Here is an 18,004-nt window from a genome sequence, read left to right on the forward strand (position 1 = left end):
ATTGAATTTTTTGATTGGGTGACCAGAGAACTGGCCCAAGGTGCAATTTACTTAGATTTCAGCAAAGCCTTTGACACGTTTCCTCATAGGAGGCTCTTGAACAAACTCGACGGGCTGAAGTTAGGATCCAAAGTGGTGAACTGGATTAGAAACTGGTTGTCCAACAGACGCCAGAGGGTGGTGTTTAATGGAAGGAACTCGGAGGAAGGAAAGGTGAGTAGTGGAGTCCCTCAGGGTTCAGTGCTGGGGCCGGTCCTGTTCAATATGTTTGTGAGTGACATTGCTGAAGGGTTAGAAGAAAAGGTGTGCCTTTTTGCGGATGATACCAAGATTTGTAACAGAGTAGACACCGAGGAGGGAGTGGAAAACATGAAAAAAGATCTACAAAAGTTAGAGGAATGGTCTAATATCTGGCAACTAAAATTCAATACAAAGAAATGCAGAGTAATGCATTTGGGGATTAATAATTGGAAGGAATCTTATATGCTGGGAGGTGAGAGACTGATATGCACGGATTGGGAGAGGGACCTTAGGGTGATAGTGTCCGAAGATCTAAAGGAAAAGAAACAGTGTGACAAGACGGTGGCGGTTGCCAGAAGGATGCTAGGCTGTAACCAGTAAAAGAAAGAAAGTGTTGATGCCCCTGTACAAGTCATTGGTGAGGCCCCATTTGGAGTGTTGTGTTCAGTTTTGGAGACCGTATCTGGCGAAGGACACAAAAAGGCTTGAAGTGGTCCAAAGGAGGGTGACGAAAATGATAGGAGTTTTACGCCAAAAGACATATGAGGAGAGACTGGAAGCCTTGAATATGTATACCCTAGAGGAAAGGAGGGACAGGGGAGATATGATTCAAACGTTCAAATACTTGAAAGGTATTAACGTAGAACAAAATGTTTTCCAGAGAATGGAAAGTGGTTAAACCAGAGGACATAATTTGAGGTTGAGGGGTGGTAGACTCAAGAGCAATATAAGGAAATTCTTCTTTACAGAGAGGGTGGTGGATGCCTGGAATGTGCTTCCGAGAGAGGTGGTGGAGAGGAAAACAGTGACGGAGTTCAAAAAAGTGTGGGATGAACAGAGGATCTAGAATCAGAAAATAATAGTAAATAGTGATGAACTAAGACCAGTACTGGGCAGACTTGTACGGTCTGTGTCTGTATATGGCCGTTTGGTTGAGGATGGGCTGGGGAGGGCGTCAATGGCTGGGATGGTGTAGATGGGCTGGAATAAGCTTTGACGGAAACTTCAGTTGTTGGAACCTAAGCAGAGTACCAGGCAGAGCTTTATATTCTTGTTCAGAAATAGCTAAGAAAAAAAATAAATATTTTTGTAGATTGAATTAGGTTGGGCAGACTGGATGGACCTTTTGGGTCTTTATTTGCCGTCATCTAATATGGTATTATAATGCTTCTAACATATACAATATTTTTAGAGGTAGAGTGATAGTGTGGTTTGCAGAAAAAACATATCATGCACAATTGGAAAAATTGGAGCAGGCTTAATTACAGTTTTTGGTGGAACTCATTGTGTCACATGTATAAGATGAAGAGAACAATAGCCATACAAAAAGGGGATTATAAAAAATTTAAAGAGATATGGGGGCCATTGACAAATTATTGTAATGAATAGATACCATTTTTTCATTATAAATATGATATAAGTGATGGGATGGGAAGGAGGGAATTTGGAATTTTATTAAATGTTTGGATCAGTAAAAAAAGAATTTTTCATAGGATATATTTGACTGTATATGCTATGGTAGGGTTGGGAGGGAAGGGGGAAATTTTATGTATTATTCTTAAATATCCAATGCCAACAACTGGGTAATTCTTAAATATGACAGAAATTCAAGTGATGTATTTATTTTCAATTGTTAATTTATTGATACACTTGTTGTAAGATGTAAAAAAGAATAAAGATCTTAAAAAAAAAGAAAAGAAGCTCTCAAAATCCTTTAAAATATGAATAGTGTTATGTAGTTTTCCAAAAAATGTTAACATGGATTGGAGTTGATTTGGACTGATGTGCTTAATTCAATTTTAAATTGGTCCTTTTTAAAAAAGATGCCACCGCAAATATAACCTGAATGACCACCACATTTTCCGACATGTTACCTTCATGTTATGTCTACACTGTAAACCCTGCAATTTAATCCACCCTATGTCTACTAAATCTATATGTTTGTCTTCACTGTAAATGCTGTAAAGTCTGTATTTCTCCCTAAAGTTTGTCCTACCAAAACTATGAATGTATTCTTGTAACCCGTTATAGGCTATAAATACATAAATACATGCTAGGTTGAAAAAAACAGTTGTATCAAAGGCTGCTGGGCTTGGGAGATTCTTAATTTCAGTAAAAGAACTGCTCTTAAATTCGTTATTTATATCTTGTATTTAATTCTGTTCGGTTGCCTGTAACAAGATGGCAGAGATGGTTAAAGAGAGAGGTTGCGCTTACCTTGTTATTATTTGAAAGGTATAAAGCTGCAGCTGCAGATTCCAGCAGATAGTAGAGGGTTTTGCTTACATTTCCCACTCCTCTCCAGTGACGTGCAAGGGCAGAAGTCACAGATTCCATGATATATGCACATTTGCAATCTATGACATCTGGAAGTGACTTAGTATTGTCCAGCAACTCATCCAGATGTTTGAGGAAGTCAATCTCAATACTGAGGAGAAGAAATTGGGTCGTATTACTTACTTAATAAATTCCCACTCTAAACTCAGACAACCGTGGAGGGACAGGGGCACAAGGGAGAGGGACTCAGGGGGGGATAGGGACAAATGTCAAAAAGACAGAAAACCTTGGAGAGAACTGTTCTCTCTAAACTGAATTGCCGTACTGGGACAAACCAAAGGTCTATCAAACCCAGTATCCTGTTTCCAACAGTGGCGCGGTATACAAACCTAAGCTTTAGTTAGTTACTTAGTTAATCAGAAAGGGTTTTTTCATTCTCTGGAAACTTCGATCCATTAGAGCAGGGGTAGGGAACTCCGGTCCTCGAGAGCCGTATTCCAGTCAGGTGTTCAGGATTTCCCCAATGAATATGCATGAGATCTATTTGCATGCAATGCTTTCAATGCATATTCATTGGGGAAATCCTGAAAACCCAACTGGACTACGGCTCTTGAGGACCAGAGTTCCCTACCCCTGCATTACAGTATATTTTGATATGCCAGTATTTAGAATCCTGGTACAATCCCTCGTACTGAGTCAACTTGATTACTGTAACATCGCCTATTTAGCAATTTCCCAAAAGAATATGCAACGATTACAATTAGTGCAAAATGTAGCGGTCAGACTAATTTTCAGGCTGAAGAAGTTTGATCATGTGACACCTTACTACCGACAGCTGCATTGGCTACTGATGGAGGCACGCGTAAAGTTTAAGTTCGCCTGTTTCTGCTTTAAAGTACTATATGGTCTAGCCCCTAAATACATAACTGACCTTTTCTCTTTCTCAGCCAACAGACATAAGAGAAGTTCACATTTGAACTTTGTCTCCCCTCCAGTTAGAGGATGTAAACTCAAAAGACACCATCAACACCTTTTCTCACATCAGGCAGCATTATTGGGGTAAAGATCTAGAACAATTGCTTACGCCTACTACTTATGGGGAATTCAGGAAACGCCTAAAAACATATCTGTTCCTGAAATATCTAGGCAGCTGACCCGTACAACTCTTTCTCCTCAATATCTGACCCCTTGAGCTGTTAATCACTATCTTTCACCTCTGTTAAATTCAATCAATTTGTACCATCTTTTAATCTTTGTAAACCGCATAGAACTTCACGGTCCTGCGGTATATAAACTGTTATTATTATTATTATTATATCTCCCCTCTCCTGCCTTTCCTCCAAAGTATATAGATTCAGGTCTAGTCTTTCCCCTTATACACCATTTTAGTAGCCTTCTTCTGGACCGACTCCATCCTTTTTATATCTTTTTGAAGGTGTGGTCTCCAGAATTGTACACAATATTCTAAATGAGGTCTCACCAGAGTCTTATACAGAGGCATCAATACCTCCTTTTTCCTACTGGCTATACTTCTTCCTATGAACCCTTGTATCCTTCTAGCTTTTGCCATCACCTTTTCAACCTGTTTGGCCACCTTAAGATCATCACATACAATCACACCCAAGGCCTGCTCTTCTGTCTTGCACAGGGTACAGAAAGAGGTTTACCTTACAGGACATTGAGCGAATAGGGTATGGACATTTTAGGTTAGGTAGGGAAAACTTTCAGGTCATGGACCTGGAGAGCCGCCGCGGGAGCGGACTGCCGGGCACGATGGACCTCTGGTCTGACCCGGCAGAGGCAATGCTTATGTGCTTATAAGTTCTTCACCTCCTAAGCTGTACCGTTTCCTCGGGTTTTTGCAGCCCAAACGAATGACCTTGCATTTCTTAACATTAAATTTTAGCTGCCAAATTTCATGCCATTCTTCAAGCTTTGCTTGAAGGTTTTTCATGTTATTCACATCATCCGGGGTGTCTACTCTATTGCAGATTTTGGTATCATCCACAAAGAGGCAAATCTTACCTGACAGCCCTTCAGCAATATTGTTTATAAAAATGTTAAAAAGAACAGAACGCAAGAAAAGAACCTTGAGGCCCACCACTGGTAATATCCCTTTCCTCAGAGCAATCACTATCAACCATATCATATCACTGTCATCTTCTACTCAACAAGTTCCTGACCCAGCCCGTCACTTTGGGGCCCATCCCGAGGGCACTCAGTTTATTTATTAGATGTCTGTGTGGAACACTGTCAATGGCTTTGCTAAAATCTAAATACGCTAGATCTAGTGTCAGTGGCGTACTAAGGGGGGGAGGTCCGCCCCGGGTGCAAGCTCTGAGGGGATGCTCCCGGCCTTGGTGTCCAGTTTCCCCCCCACCGACGTCCGGATTTTCTCCACGCACCGTTTGCGGTGGAGAAGCAACCTGCAGCAGGATCGCGATGCCAGCGATCTCTGTGCTGCTTCCTCCGCCGCGGTCCCGCCCCTCCTCTGATGTCAGAGGAGGGGCAGGACCTCAGCGGAGGAAGCAGCTCCGAAGCAGCGCAGGGATCGCTGGCATCGCGATCCTGCTGCGGGCTGCTTCTCTAACGTAGGTGGTGCGGGGAGGCCAGGGGGGCGAGCGGTCCTTCGGGGTGGGTCAGGGCATCAGGCCTTCAGGGTGGGGCGGGCAGGCAGGCAGGTCTTCAAGGGGGGGTGACAGGCAGGCAGGCAGGTCTTCAAGGGGGGGTGACAGGCAGGCAGGCAGGCCAGGGGGACAGGCAGGCAGGCAGGCCAGGGGGACAGGCAGGCAGGCCTTCAAGGGGGGGGGCAGGCAGGCAGGCCTTCAAGGGGGGGAAGAGGCCTTCGGGGGGGTGCAGGCCTTCGGAGGGGGACAGGCCTTCAAGGGGGACAGGCATGCAGGCCTTCAAGGGGGACAGGCAGACAGGCCTTCAAAGGGGGGTGCAGGCCTTCAAGGGGGACAGGCATGCAGGCCTTCAAGGGGGACAGGCAGACAGGCCTTCAAAGGGGGGTGCAGGCCTTCAAGGGGGACAGGCATGCAGGCCTTCAAAGGGAAGGACAGGCCTTCAAGGGGAATAGGCAGGCAGGCCTTCGGGGGGGGGGGGGCAGGCAGGCAGGCCTTCAAGGGGGGGACAGGCTTCAAGGGGGGAACAGGCCTTCAAGGGGGTGGATAGGCCTTCAAGGGTGGGGGATAGGCCTTCAAGGGGAACAGGCAGGAAGGCCTTCAAGGGGGGGACAGGCCTTCAGGGGTGGGATGCAGACCTTTAAGGGGGGGGACAGGCCTTCAGGGGAGGGGGGGCCCTGGTGTAGAAGTACAATGAGGGAAAGGGGAGGAGTTCAAAGAGACATGCATATGCTGGACTTTGTGTGGGAAGAAATAATGGGTCTGAAAATAGAGGAGAGTGAGAGAGATGATGGACCATGGATTTTAGGGAGGGAAGGAACAGAAAGGGAGAGAAGTTGGACACAAGGGATGGTGTGGAGGGGGGATAGAGATACTGGTTAAGAGGGTAGTTGGGAAAAGAAAGGGAGAGATGGTGGACCCTGGGGTGATAGGGAAGGAGGGAGAGCTGCTGGATGAAAGGGTAGTTAAGAAAAGGTGGATCTGTGGAAGGTGACAAAAAAAAGGAAAGATGCCAGACATCCGGGGGAGGGAAGGGAAACGGAATGGGAGGACAGAGATGGCAGATGGATGGTTAGCACGGAGAAAGAAGAAAGAAGGAGACCCTGGCAAGCAAGTTATCAGAAGACAACCAGAGCCTTGGACCAACAAGATTTGAAAAATAACCAGACAACAAAAGGTAGAAAAACTAATTTTATTTTCTGTTTTATGATTACAATATGTCAGATTTGAAATGTGTATTAGAGAATGACACGGGGAAAAAATCTGTCTCCATCACCGCCCCGTCCCCGGCCCACCATCCTCTGCACCGCCCCATCACCGCCGTTCCCTTCACCGCCCCGTCACCGCCACTGCCATTCCATTCACCGCCCCGTCACCGTCCCCGCTGCATCCATATAAGCCTTAGTACTGTAATATTTAGCTTATTCCTTTCTTATAAATCAAAGTTCCTGCTGCTGAACTAGAGAAAGAGATGTTAAGCTGGCAGGGCTTTGTTTATAAATTTTTATCAACACAACTAATATACTACTTTATCCTAAAGCAAAAAATAAATAAATAGAATTTTTTTTTCTACCTTTGTTGTCTGGTTTCTGCTTTCCACATCTTCTCATTCAATTCCTTCCATCCACTGTGTGTCTTCTCTCTGCATCTTCCATTTGCTGTTACTGTGCCTCTCCCCTCACCCCCCCCCCCCCCCAATTGGTCTAGCACCCATCTTCTTCCCTCCGCTCTCCCATAGTCTGGCATCTGTCTTTTTTCCATTCTGTCTTCCACATTTCCCTTCAGGGTCTGTTCCTCTCCACCCTCCTTCAATGTCTGTCCTATTCTTTTCCACCACATCCTTCCCTCCCTCCTTTACCATCTGTTCCTTTCTACCACCCTTCAGCTCCTCTCGCGTGGCCTATCTATCTACCTTCCTCCCTCTTATTTTCATGGCAGATACAATGTAATTTGTGCAAGCCACTGGCGCCTGTGAGCTCGGTCCCTGTCCCATCCCCACAAACCATCTCGCTTCTGTGCTCCTATTTTCCCCCATTTCTAATATCTCCCCTATGTATCTGCCATTGCCCCCCCCCCGGTGTCCATATACCATCCCCATGGCATGTCCCCTTTATGTCTCTGCCCCTATGCCCCATGCACATAATTTCCCCTCTTTCTGTTACCTTCCTGTGTACAGATTTCCCCTATCTTCCTCTTCCATACCAGTGTGTCTCTTCTTTTCAACCCCATCTAGCTTTTTGCACCTGGTAAGTTTGCAACCACCACTTCCTCTTCCCTCAACATGCAATAGAGGTAGACAGCTCATAATAGTGAAAGTGGTTTCTAGAACTGCACATCTAGATAACCAAAGTTCCAAATAAGCAGGTAGGGTAGATGGTGTTATTTAGTACAAAACATTCATTCTTCTTACACCTTAAGTACCAACCACTACTCCAACAAATAATGAACAATGGCAACTAGTGCATTACAGGCAATTGATGTGGCACATGTTGTTCTCAGCGTTAACCAAAAAACGATGCTCTCTAGTAGAAATGCATGTAACATATCTTACAGATGCTTCGCGCGGTCCCCGCAGCCCCCACCCGCCTGCCCAATCGATCCTAGTGTTTAGCCAGCTCTCTCCCTTCTCCTCACCTCAGTTTGCAGGCTTTCTTTTTCAGCGACCTGCACGCTTTCCCAAAGAGCTGCGCACGTGCGGCTGCTCAGTGTTCAATCTTCTGCTCTGCTGCAACTTCCTGTTTCCGGTTGCGTCAGAGCAGAAGATCGAAACTGAGCAGCAGCGGGTGTGCGGCTCTTTAATAGCATGCGGGTTGCCGAAAAAGAAAACCTACAAACTAAGGTGAGGAGAAGGGAGAGAGCTGGCTAAACACTAGGATCGATTGGGCAGGCGGGTGTGGGCTGCGGGGACCGCGCGATCCTTCATGCCTCACTGTGGGGACGAGACCGTTCACCGCTCCACGGGGCGGTGTAAGGCCTTGTCCCCGTCCCCGCAGCGACTGCTAGTTTTTGTTCCCCGTTTTGGCGGGTTACCCGCGGCTAAATGTGGTGGCCGCGGGTAAACCGCCACCGTGTCATTCTCTAATGTGTATCCTGCCAGAGCTGGTGTTAGACCGCAAACGTGAGCTAGGATTTAACAGAGAGAGGAAAATTCCTTTTTGTTTCTTTATTTTATTTACATCACAGCGCCACTGTGGTTAGGAGAAGCCAAAGGGGGGTGAAAAAGCTATAAAATAAACCCACCAGGATGTTTGAAAAAAACAAAAACAAAAAAAACACCCAATTGAGCAGGAAAGTTGAATCGAAAAACCAATTCAATAGGCTGAATCGAATCGAAATTTTTTTTTTTTTTTCTTGAATCGGGCAGCACTACTTTGCGCTACTGTCTTAAACTTTAGGGTGGGACTGGGGAGAGATGGCATCTTCAGTACTTTATAATGCAAGTGAAACGAGGATTTGGTCAGACTTTTGAAGGGTCTGCAGAAGAAAAATATTGTATAGGCCGGGGACATGAGACAGCAGGAAATGGAAACTTTTTTTCCTTCTATTTTTGTGAATGGAAAGGCTGAGGATGTCAGAGAGTTCAGTTAAAATATGTGCTTTATAAAAAAATATAATAATGTGTTTTATAAAGTTTATAAGCATTGCTGGCCTACCCAGTGAGGTGTTCCTAGTGGTGATGGTGGTGGCAGTGTGTCAATGTGTTGAGAGGAAGAGGTGGTCTGGGAAATTCTGCTGAGCAAACTCCGGGCCCATTTCCACCCCCCAGTTAGTCCATTCCACTCAACTGGTTCACACACTGAGTGGGTCTTTGGGTATTGTTTTGGGATCTCTTCCAGTGGTTTGTCAGTATCTCCTTCTGGTCCAAGGAAGGAAACTTTGTTAACCTTAGCATTGACCTACAGAATATGTTTGTAACAGCGCTGCTTATGTGGCATTAGGCTATGTAGTGATCGAAAGAAAAAAAACAGACCTTTGCACATTTTTGCACTATATGGTGGGTGTATGAGGAGATTCACATTTCCTGCACAGCTAAGTCCGTGTGAAGTTACCTTGTGCTGTATTTGACATCTAGCCAGGTTTCTATTTGGAAGGAAAGATCTAAACTTAAAAATGAAGTGGCCAGAAGTTATGGTAAAAGCAGATAGTGTAGCTGGTTTAAAGAAAGATTTGGACAAATTCCTGGAGGAAAAGTCCATAGTCTGTTATTAAGACATGGGGAAGTGTCTGCTTGCCCTGAATCGGTAGCATGGAATGTTGCTACTCTTTGGGTTTTGACCAGGTACTAGTGACCTGGATTGGTTACCATGAGAATGGGCTATTGGGCATGATGGACCATTGGTCTGACCCAGTTAGGCTATTCTTATGTTATGTTCTCATCTGTAGGGGCCTTTGTTTTCACTTCTTATTTTAATGTATTTTTTTTCTGGGAACTTATCAGTGTTTTTTTTATAATGGGAACAAAAATGGAAGAGAATTAATGTGTGTGGAATGAGGGGGTAACTAATTTCTTCAGCTAAATAATTCAATCCACCTCAACCAGACATAGGAGAACTCACGCACCATTCACACACCCTCCAACCAAAAACATCAAAAGAAAAAAACTGTTCGACAACCTCCTAGCCATTCGAGCTGCAACACTCGACCCCCAACTCTACAGCCTATTGACCTCGACCACAGACTACAAAACCTTCAAAAAGAAATAAAAACCCTTCTATTCAAAAAACACATAAAACCGAACTAACACAATCAGAACTGTCCCAAGCATCACCTGCAACTACTCCATATGTACTTCTGATGTCATGACAATTCAGACATAATTTATGTTATGTTATGTTTGGAATATAAGAAAATTTTCACTGCCTGTTTCTATTCTGACCATTTATTCTGTTTCATGGTCATTACAAAAAATATTTTTTTACATGGGGGGTGTCAAAAATTGATGGGCCCCAGGTGCCACATACCCTAGGTATGCCACTGTCTAGTGTACTCCCCCTATCCAATTCTCTGGTCACCCAGTCAAAGAAATTGATTAGATTTGTCTGACAAGACCTATCTCTAGTGAATGCATGTTGCCTCCAGTCCTGTAAACCACTGGATTCCAGAAACTTCACCATTCTCTATTTTAAAAACATTTCCACAATTCTCTGAAAATCAATCACAATCTACCTCTATTCCATCCCTATTCGCATTTGTCTTCTGCGGCCCCGCTTCTGGTGCTTCAGCCGTGAATGCAGAACAGAAATATTTAACCAAATCAGCCTTTTCTTTATCAGCTTCTTCATATTTCTCCCTTCACATTTGAGTCTCACAATGCCACTTTTGCACTTCTTCCTATCACTGATAAGTCTAAAAAAATGTCTTGTCTCCCCATTTTACAGTGTCAGCTTTTTATTTCTTCCACTTGTATCTTTGCTTTCCTCACTACTTGACCAGTCTCTCTAAATTTTTCCAGATATTTTTGTCTTTATGTGATCTATTGTAGTTTATGAAAGCTAACCTCAATTTTGTCCACTGCCTTTCTATGCCTTCTAGTCGTTCCCATCCAGACAACAATTCCTTGACATAATCCCCCATCTGAACAAAGTTAGTTTTATAAAGTCTAGAACCTTTGCTTTTGAATGAGCCCTCTCTATACCCATCTTAACATTAAACCGTACCATACAGTGATCACTGGATGCCAGATGATCACCCACTGTAACATCAGAAACACTTTCCAAGTTTGCAAGCACTAAGTCCAGTATGACTCCATCCCACGTGGGTTCCATTACCAACTACTGGAACAGTTCTCCTTGTAGAGAATCCAGGATCCCTCTACTTCTAGAAGACTCCTCAATAGGGATACCCCAATCAACATCCAGCATGTTAAAATCACCTATTAGTAAAACTTCCCCTTGTTTAGATATATTCCGAATGTCTACTATTAAGGTTACTAGATGTCTGGATTTCCCCAGACATGTCCTCCTTTTGAGGACATGTCCGGGGATCTGGACAGCTTTTCAAATCCCAGCACTTTGTCCAGGTTTTGAAAAGCTGTGTATGACAGGGAGGAAGTCTGTGCATGCATGGATGCTACGTGTTGATGTCACCACGTAGCGTCTAATCTAATCATTGGTTTATATGCCGGGTCATTTCCCAGTAGAGCTCAACTCGGTTCACATATAATTAAGACTAGAGTACATAGCAGAGAACATAGGAGAAGGAAGAACTAATTAAAAACTAAAGTACATAAGAAAAGCATAAGAAAAATAACTATAATATTATCATTTCGTTGAGGCTATAGTTAAAACATTTAAAAATTGCGAGAACAGTTTTCAGGAATTTACAAAATAATTGCAGCTGGCCTAAAAGCCTAATGGAGTCGGGAAGTTCATTCCAGATCTCTACAAACTTGAAAACAAAAGATCGACTGAGCTTTCCAGCAGATTTAATTCCCTTAAAGGAAGAGAAGGCTAACTTATACCTTTGTGTGTTTCTCAAATAGCAAAGTCTAAGGGCAGTGGGGGGCATGGCTTGGGGGCGGGATTAGGGCAGGCCTGGGGACAGGACTATGGGTCTGGATTTTCCAAAAGGAAAATCTGGCAACCCTATCTACTATTGGAAAAGAGACGGTTAAGGGGAGATATGATTGAAGTCTACAAAATCCTGAGTGGAGTATAATGGGTACAAGTGGATCGATTACAAAGACTAGAGGACACTCAATGAAGTTACAGGGAAATACTTTTAAAACCAATAGGAGGACATTTTTTTCACTCGGAGAATAGTTAAGCTCTGGAACACGTTGCCAGAGGATGTGGTAAGAGCAGATAGCGTAGCTGGTTTTAAGGAAGGGTTGAACAAGTTCCTGAAGGATGTCCTTAGTCTGTTATTGAAAAAGACAGGGGGGAAGCTACTTCTTGCCCTGGATCGGTAGCAAGAAATGTTGCTACTCCTTGGGTTTTGGCCAGGTACTAGTGACCTGAATTGGCCACTGTGAGAACGGGCTACTGGGCTTGATGGACCATTGGTCTGACCCAGTAAGGCTATTCTTATGTTCTTTTATTAAATCTCTCTTCACTTCTTCTGTGAGTGAAGGAGGCCTGTATATCAAATTGATCCACAGTGCCTCTTCCTTGCCCTGGAGATCCTGCAATTGTGTGTCTTTAATATGGTCTTTAACATATAATGTTACTCCTCCTCCTTTTCTTCCTACCCTGTATTTCATGAACAGATTATAGCTCAATATAAATACATCCCAGTCATGATTCCCCGTGATCGCCACTATATCCAACTCCTCTTCTTCCATCACAGCTTCTAGATCCAGAATCTTGTTTCCCATACTTCGAGCATTAGTATATATTGCTTTCCAGACATTGGCCCCTTTTTCCATCCATGTAGAGGTATTCAGTGATTTACTTACTCGAGGGCTTAAACTCTGCCCGGGGCTTTCATCACCCTTCCCCATCACTTCTAGTTTAAAGCCTGCCACTGAAGACACTTCTTCCCTTCTTTTTTTTTTTTTTTAATTTCTTTATTCAGTTTTGCATATTACAACAAGTGTATCAGAAAAATTCATATAATCTTATAAATACACACTTGATTTTCTTCATGAACACTTTAAGTACAATATATCATACTTATATTCATATTTTGTAATGATTTAAATATTATGTAATACATTTAATAAATATATAATATTGACTTCTTCCCTTCTTTGATAGATGTATACCATCCCTGCTCAGCAGCCCTTGGAAAATCATCCCATGGTCCAGGAAGCCAAAATGCTCTCGACGGCACCATCCTCATAGCCATGCATTCATCTCCAGGATGCGTGCTTCTGTGACCTGGCCCTTTCTCTCAACAGGGAGAATGGACGAGAATACAACCTGCACACCTGACTGCTTCACCTCTCTTCCAGATCAACAAAGTCACTTTTGATACCTGAGCAGCATTGGATAATATTCATCAGGCTTGATAAGTCTTGGCAATCTTTTAGGAAATTATCCAAGCTTTTTAAAACCCCGCTAAGCTGATTTCATCACACACTGCAAATACAAATCCTTCCTAGACAGAACCTTCATGTTTCAAGCCAACAGACAGCAATCCTGGCTGGGAAACCACATAAATAAAGCCAGACAGACCTACAACATATTCCGAAAATCAATTAAAACCGCTCTATTTGACAAATTCCTTGCCTAACTAGATGACCTCCCTCAGATATTCTTTCCCCTTACACCCCCAATGTATTATGTAACGTCTTCCTCTCACACTGTGGAATTCGCTGATTGTCCAGCCTTCTTTCTATGTAAACCGCCTAGAAGTCAATCTGACTATGGCGGTATAGAAAAATAAAGTTATTATTATTATTCTCTGGCAACAAATTTCAGACTTTAATTACACGTTGTGTGAAGAAATGTTTTCTCCAGTTTGTAGCTTCATTTCATGCCCTCTAGTCCTAGTATTTTTGGAAAGAGTGAACAAGTGATTTACATCTACTCTTTCCACTCCAAGCTGAAGTGCCCTAGCTGCTTTAGCTTTTCCTCATTGTCCTTCTCTGTATCTTTTCTAATTTTATATCTTTTTTGAGATACGGTGACCAGAACTGCACACAGTATTCGAGTTGCAGCCATAACATTTTCATCTTTGTTTTCCATTCCTTTCATGATAATTGCTAACATTCTATTTGCTTTCTTGGCCGCCACCACACATTGAGCTGAGGGTTTCAATGTATCCTCATCAATGACACCTAGATCCTTTTCATGGGCAGTGACTCCTTTTTTTTTTATAATTCTTTATTCATTTTCATATTTTACATGAAGTGTACAAAATATTGAGTTACAACTAATGAATACACAATATCACTTTTATATCTATTACATAATATTCTGAACAAATTTTTTTTTAATCCCCTCTCCCACCCCCCACCCTTCAAGTACTTTCCAATCACCTTATACATATTGTATACCATATTATAACATGTTATGTAAAATTATTTTCACTACCCCCCTCCATGTGTGCCATAAAGAAGACAAGAAAAAGAGGAAAAGAAGAAGATAAATCCTACTATTCATTCAGTACAATACTTTGTCAATGGCCCCCATATTTTTATAAATTTAGGATATGTCCCTCTTTGTATTGCTATTACTCTTTCCATTTTGAATATATGACAAATTGTATTCCACCAAAATGTATAATTAAGGTTACTATGATTCTTCCAGTTATTGGTTATATGCTGAATGGCAACCCCTGTCATGACTAGTAAAAGCTTGTTATTTTCTGGTGAAATTTGACTTTTTTTTCTCATCATCATTCCAAATAACACTGTATCATATGATATTGCTACATGATTTTCCATCAATTTATTAATTTGTGGCCAAATTGCATTCCAAAAACTTTTAATGTAGGGACAATGATATAGTAAATGATCCAACGTCCCAGGTTCCAGATTACAGTGCCAGCATTTATTGGACTTAGAACTATCTAATTTTTGCAAACATGTAGGGGTCCAAAAAGCTCTATGTAATAAAAAGAACCAAGTTTGTCTCAGATGCTGACACTGTACATCTCATTCTCCAAGACCAAATTAGTGGCCATTGAGATGCAGTAATTTGATGCTTAATCTCAATGCTCCAAATGTCTCTTAGACCATTTTTTGTTTTTTTATTCAAATATCCAGATATTAATTTATACCACAATGCGGCTTGATGCCCTAGGAAGTCTGCTTGGAAGCATAAGAACTCTAAACTATATTGATTATTCAATGTTTTCCATTCAGGGAACCCAACCTGAATGGCCTGCTTCAATTGCAACCATTTAAAACTTTGTTTTTTACTAAGACCAAATCTATGTTGCAATTGTGAAAATTCCAGCAGTTTACCTTCCGAAATAACATCATTCAGAGATCTAATGCCTGCAATAATCCATTCCTTCCAAAGGATTTGAGCTCCGCCAATTTTAATCTTGGAGTTTATCCATAAAGACTGATTAGTTGACTTGTTTATTGGGACAGGTGTTAATTTACTAATAAACCTCAACGTTTTCCAAGTATTCATTAATATCTTATTTTCTCTGTATCTTCTAGGCATGTTGATACTTGGAAGATGAACTAAATTTAGGGGAAACATAAGGCGCCATTCCAAATATAACCAATCCGGTGCATTATCTATCAGTTCTGGGAGGATCCAATACATACCCTGACGTAAAATATAGGCTTGATGGTACCTATAAAAATTTGGAAAATTTACCCCTCCCTCCTTAATTGATTTTTGCAAAGATACCAAAGCTATTCTATGCGTTTTACCAAGCCAAATAAATTTCGTTAAAATGCTATTAAGCTTTTTATAAAAGGACCCCTGAAAATAAATAGGTATCATACTCATTTGGTAGCAAACTACAGGCAAGATCATCATTTTAATAGTTTGAACTCTCCCCCACCAAGAAAGATGTAACGGATTCCATTGCTCACATAACTCTGAAACTCTTTTTAATACAAATTTTTCATTTTCCTTTACTGTATCCTCAATTGCATTTTTAACTTGAATACCAAGATATTTAAATCCTTCTTCCTTCCATATGAACGGAAAAGCGTCAAATAGTCCTTTTACACAATAAACATTTAAAGGTATAAGTTCAGACTTACTCCAGTTAATTTTATAACCTGAAAATTTGCCAAATATATCAATTAATTCCAATAGACAAGTTAAGGTAGACTCTGGATTCCTCAAATAAAGTAGAATATCATCCGCATATGCCGAAATTTTATATTCCATATCAGAATATGGAATACCCTGTATCCCCTTTGCTTGTTGTATTGCTAACAATAAGGGTTCTAATACAATATCAAATAACAAAGGAGATAAAGGACAACCTTGTCTAACTCCCCTCTGCAATTGGAAACCCTCAGATAACATATTATTGATATTTAATCTTGCAACCGGGAAGCTATACAATGTTTTTATCATTTGTATAAATCCAGAACCTATACCAAACCAATCTAAAGCCTGATACATAAAATTCCATTCTACCCTATCAAACGCTTTTTCTGCATCCAAAGAAACTGTAAAAGCCGCTTCATCCAAATTTTTTGATAAATTTAACATATGGAACAATAATCTAGAGTTATTAGTGGAGTGTCTTTTAGCAACAAAACCAGTCTGGTGCGTATCTATAATATGTGGGAGAGCTTTGGCTAATCTCAAAGCCAAAATTTTCACCAAAAGTTTATTATCCACATTTATTAAAGATATAGGCCTGTAGTTCGAAACCAAAGTAGGATCTTTATTTGGCTTAGGCAAAACAATTACTACTGATTCAGCCATAGTACCTTTAATATCACCTTTTATAAGTTGTGTCTGATATAAATTTAGTAAATATGGGGAAAGGACACTTTGAAATGTTTTATAAAATTCTACTGTATATCCATCACCACCTGGAGTGGATCCAACTCTAAGAGACCTCAATGCTGTTTCTAATTCTTTTAGCGATATAGGTTCATCTAAACTCCGTTTTATATGATCAGGAACCTTAGGTCCAATAATTAAATCTAAAAAATTTTTACCATCCTTTTGCCTCTCCAAATAAGGCTCAGAAGAATACAAGTCCTTATAAAATTTTAAAAATTGTTTTAATATTATATTTGTTTGATTTGTTATTATACCATTATCATCTTTTATCCCATTAATGTTAGTTCTTCTTTTTTTTGCTTTAAGATAATTTGCCAATAATCTTCCCGCCTTATTAGAATGTCCATAATACACTGTCTGTTTGGAAAACAAATCTCTTCTTATCATTTTTGAAGCTAATTCATTATATTTACCTTTTGCTTTCAAAAGAGCTTGCAATATCTCATGTTCCCATTTGCTTACCAATTTAGCTTCTAGTATTTTAATTTCTTTTTCTAACTCTATATACTGTTTTTTAATCTGTTTCCTAACAAAAGCCGAATATGATATAATATGACCTCTCATAGTCGCTTTAAAAGCGTCCCATACATTTTCAATAGATGTATAACATATAACATAGTAGATGACGGCAGATAAAGACCCGAATGGTCCATCCAGTCTGCCCAACCTGATTCAATTTAAATTTTTTTTTTTTTTTTCTTCTTAGCTATTTCTGGGCGAGAATCCAAAGCTTTACCCGGTACTGTGCTTGGGTTCCAACTGCCGAAATCTCTGTTAAGACTTACTCCAGCCCATCTACACCCTCCCAGCCATTGAAGCCCTCCCCTGCCCATCCTCCTCCAAACGGCCATACACAGACGCAGACCGTACAAGTCTGCCCAGTAACTGGCCTAGTTCAATCTTTAATATTATTTTCTGATTCTAAATCTTCTGTGTTCATCCCAAGCTTCTTTGAACTCAGTCACAGTTTTACTCCCCACCACCTCAATCGGGAGCGCATTCCAGGCATCCACCACCCTCTCCGTAAAGTAGAATTTCCTAACATTGCCCCTGAATCTACCACACCTCAACCTCAAATTATGTCCTCTGGTTTTACCATTTTCCTTTCTCTGGAAAAGATTTTGTTCTACGTTAATACCCTTTAAGTATTTGAATGTCTGAATCATATCTCCCCTGTCTCTCCTTTCCTCTAGGGTATACATATTCAGGGCTTCCAGTCTCTCCTCATACGTCTTCTGGCGCAAGCCTCCTATCATTTTCGTCGCCCTCCTCTGGACCGCCTCAAGTCTTCTTACGTCTTTCGCCAGATACGGTCTCCAAAACTGAACACAATACTCCAAGTGGGGCCTCACCAATGACCTGTACAGGGGCATCAACACCTTCTTCCTTCTACTGACTACGCCTCTCTTTATACAGCCCAGAATCCTTCTGGCAGCAGCCACTGCCTTGTCACACTGTTTTTTCACCTTTAGATCTTCGGACACT

The 18,004-nt window shown here is 41.5% G+C and overlaps 1 protein-coding gene across 1 annotated transcript in view; it reads right to left on the reverse strand.

Moving 5' to 3' along the window:
• Positions 1-18,004, reverse strand: part of ADCY10 (adenylate cyclase 10) — an 803,671-nt gene that overhangs the window by 277,602 nt on the left and 508,065 nt on the right. The window contains exon 26 of the mRNA XM_033944139.1: positions 2,458-2,668. Coding sequence (XP_033800030.1) covers positions 2,458-2,668 — 211 coding nt within the window. The remainder of the gene's footprint in view (positions 1-2,457; positions 2,669-18,004) is intronic.

The sequence above is a fragment of the Geotrypetes seraphini genome, chromosome 5 (assembly GCF_902459505.1).
Source record: "Geotrypetes seraphini chromosome 5, aGeoSer1.1, whole genome shotgun sequence".
Lineage (NCBI taxonomy): Eukaryota > Metazoa > Chordata > Amphibia > Gymnophiona > Dermophiidae > Geotrypetes > Geotrypetes seraphini.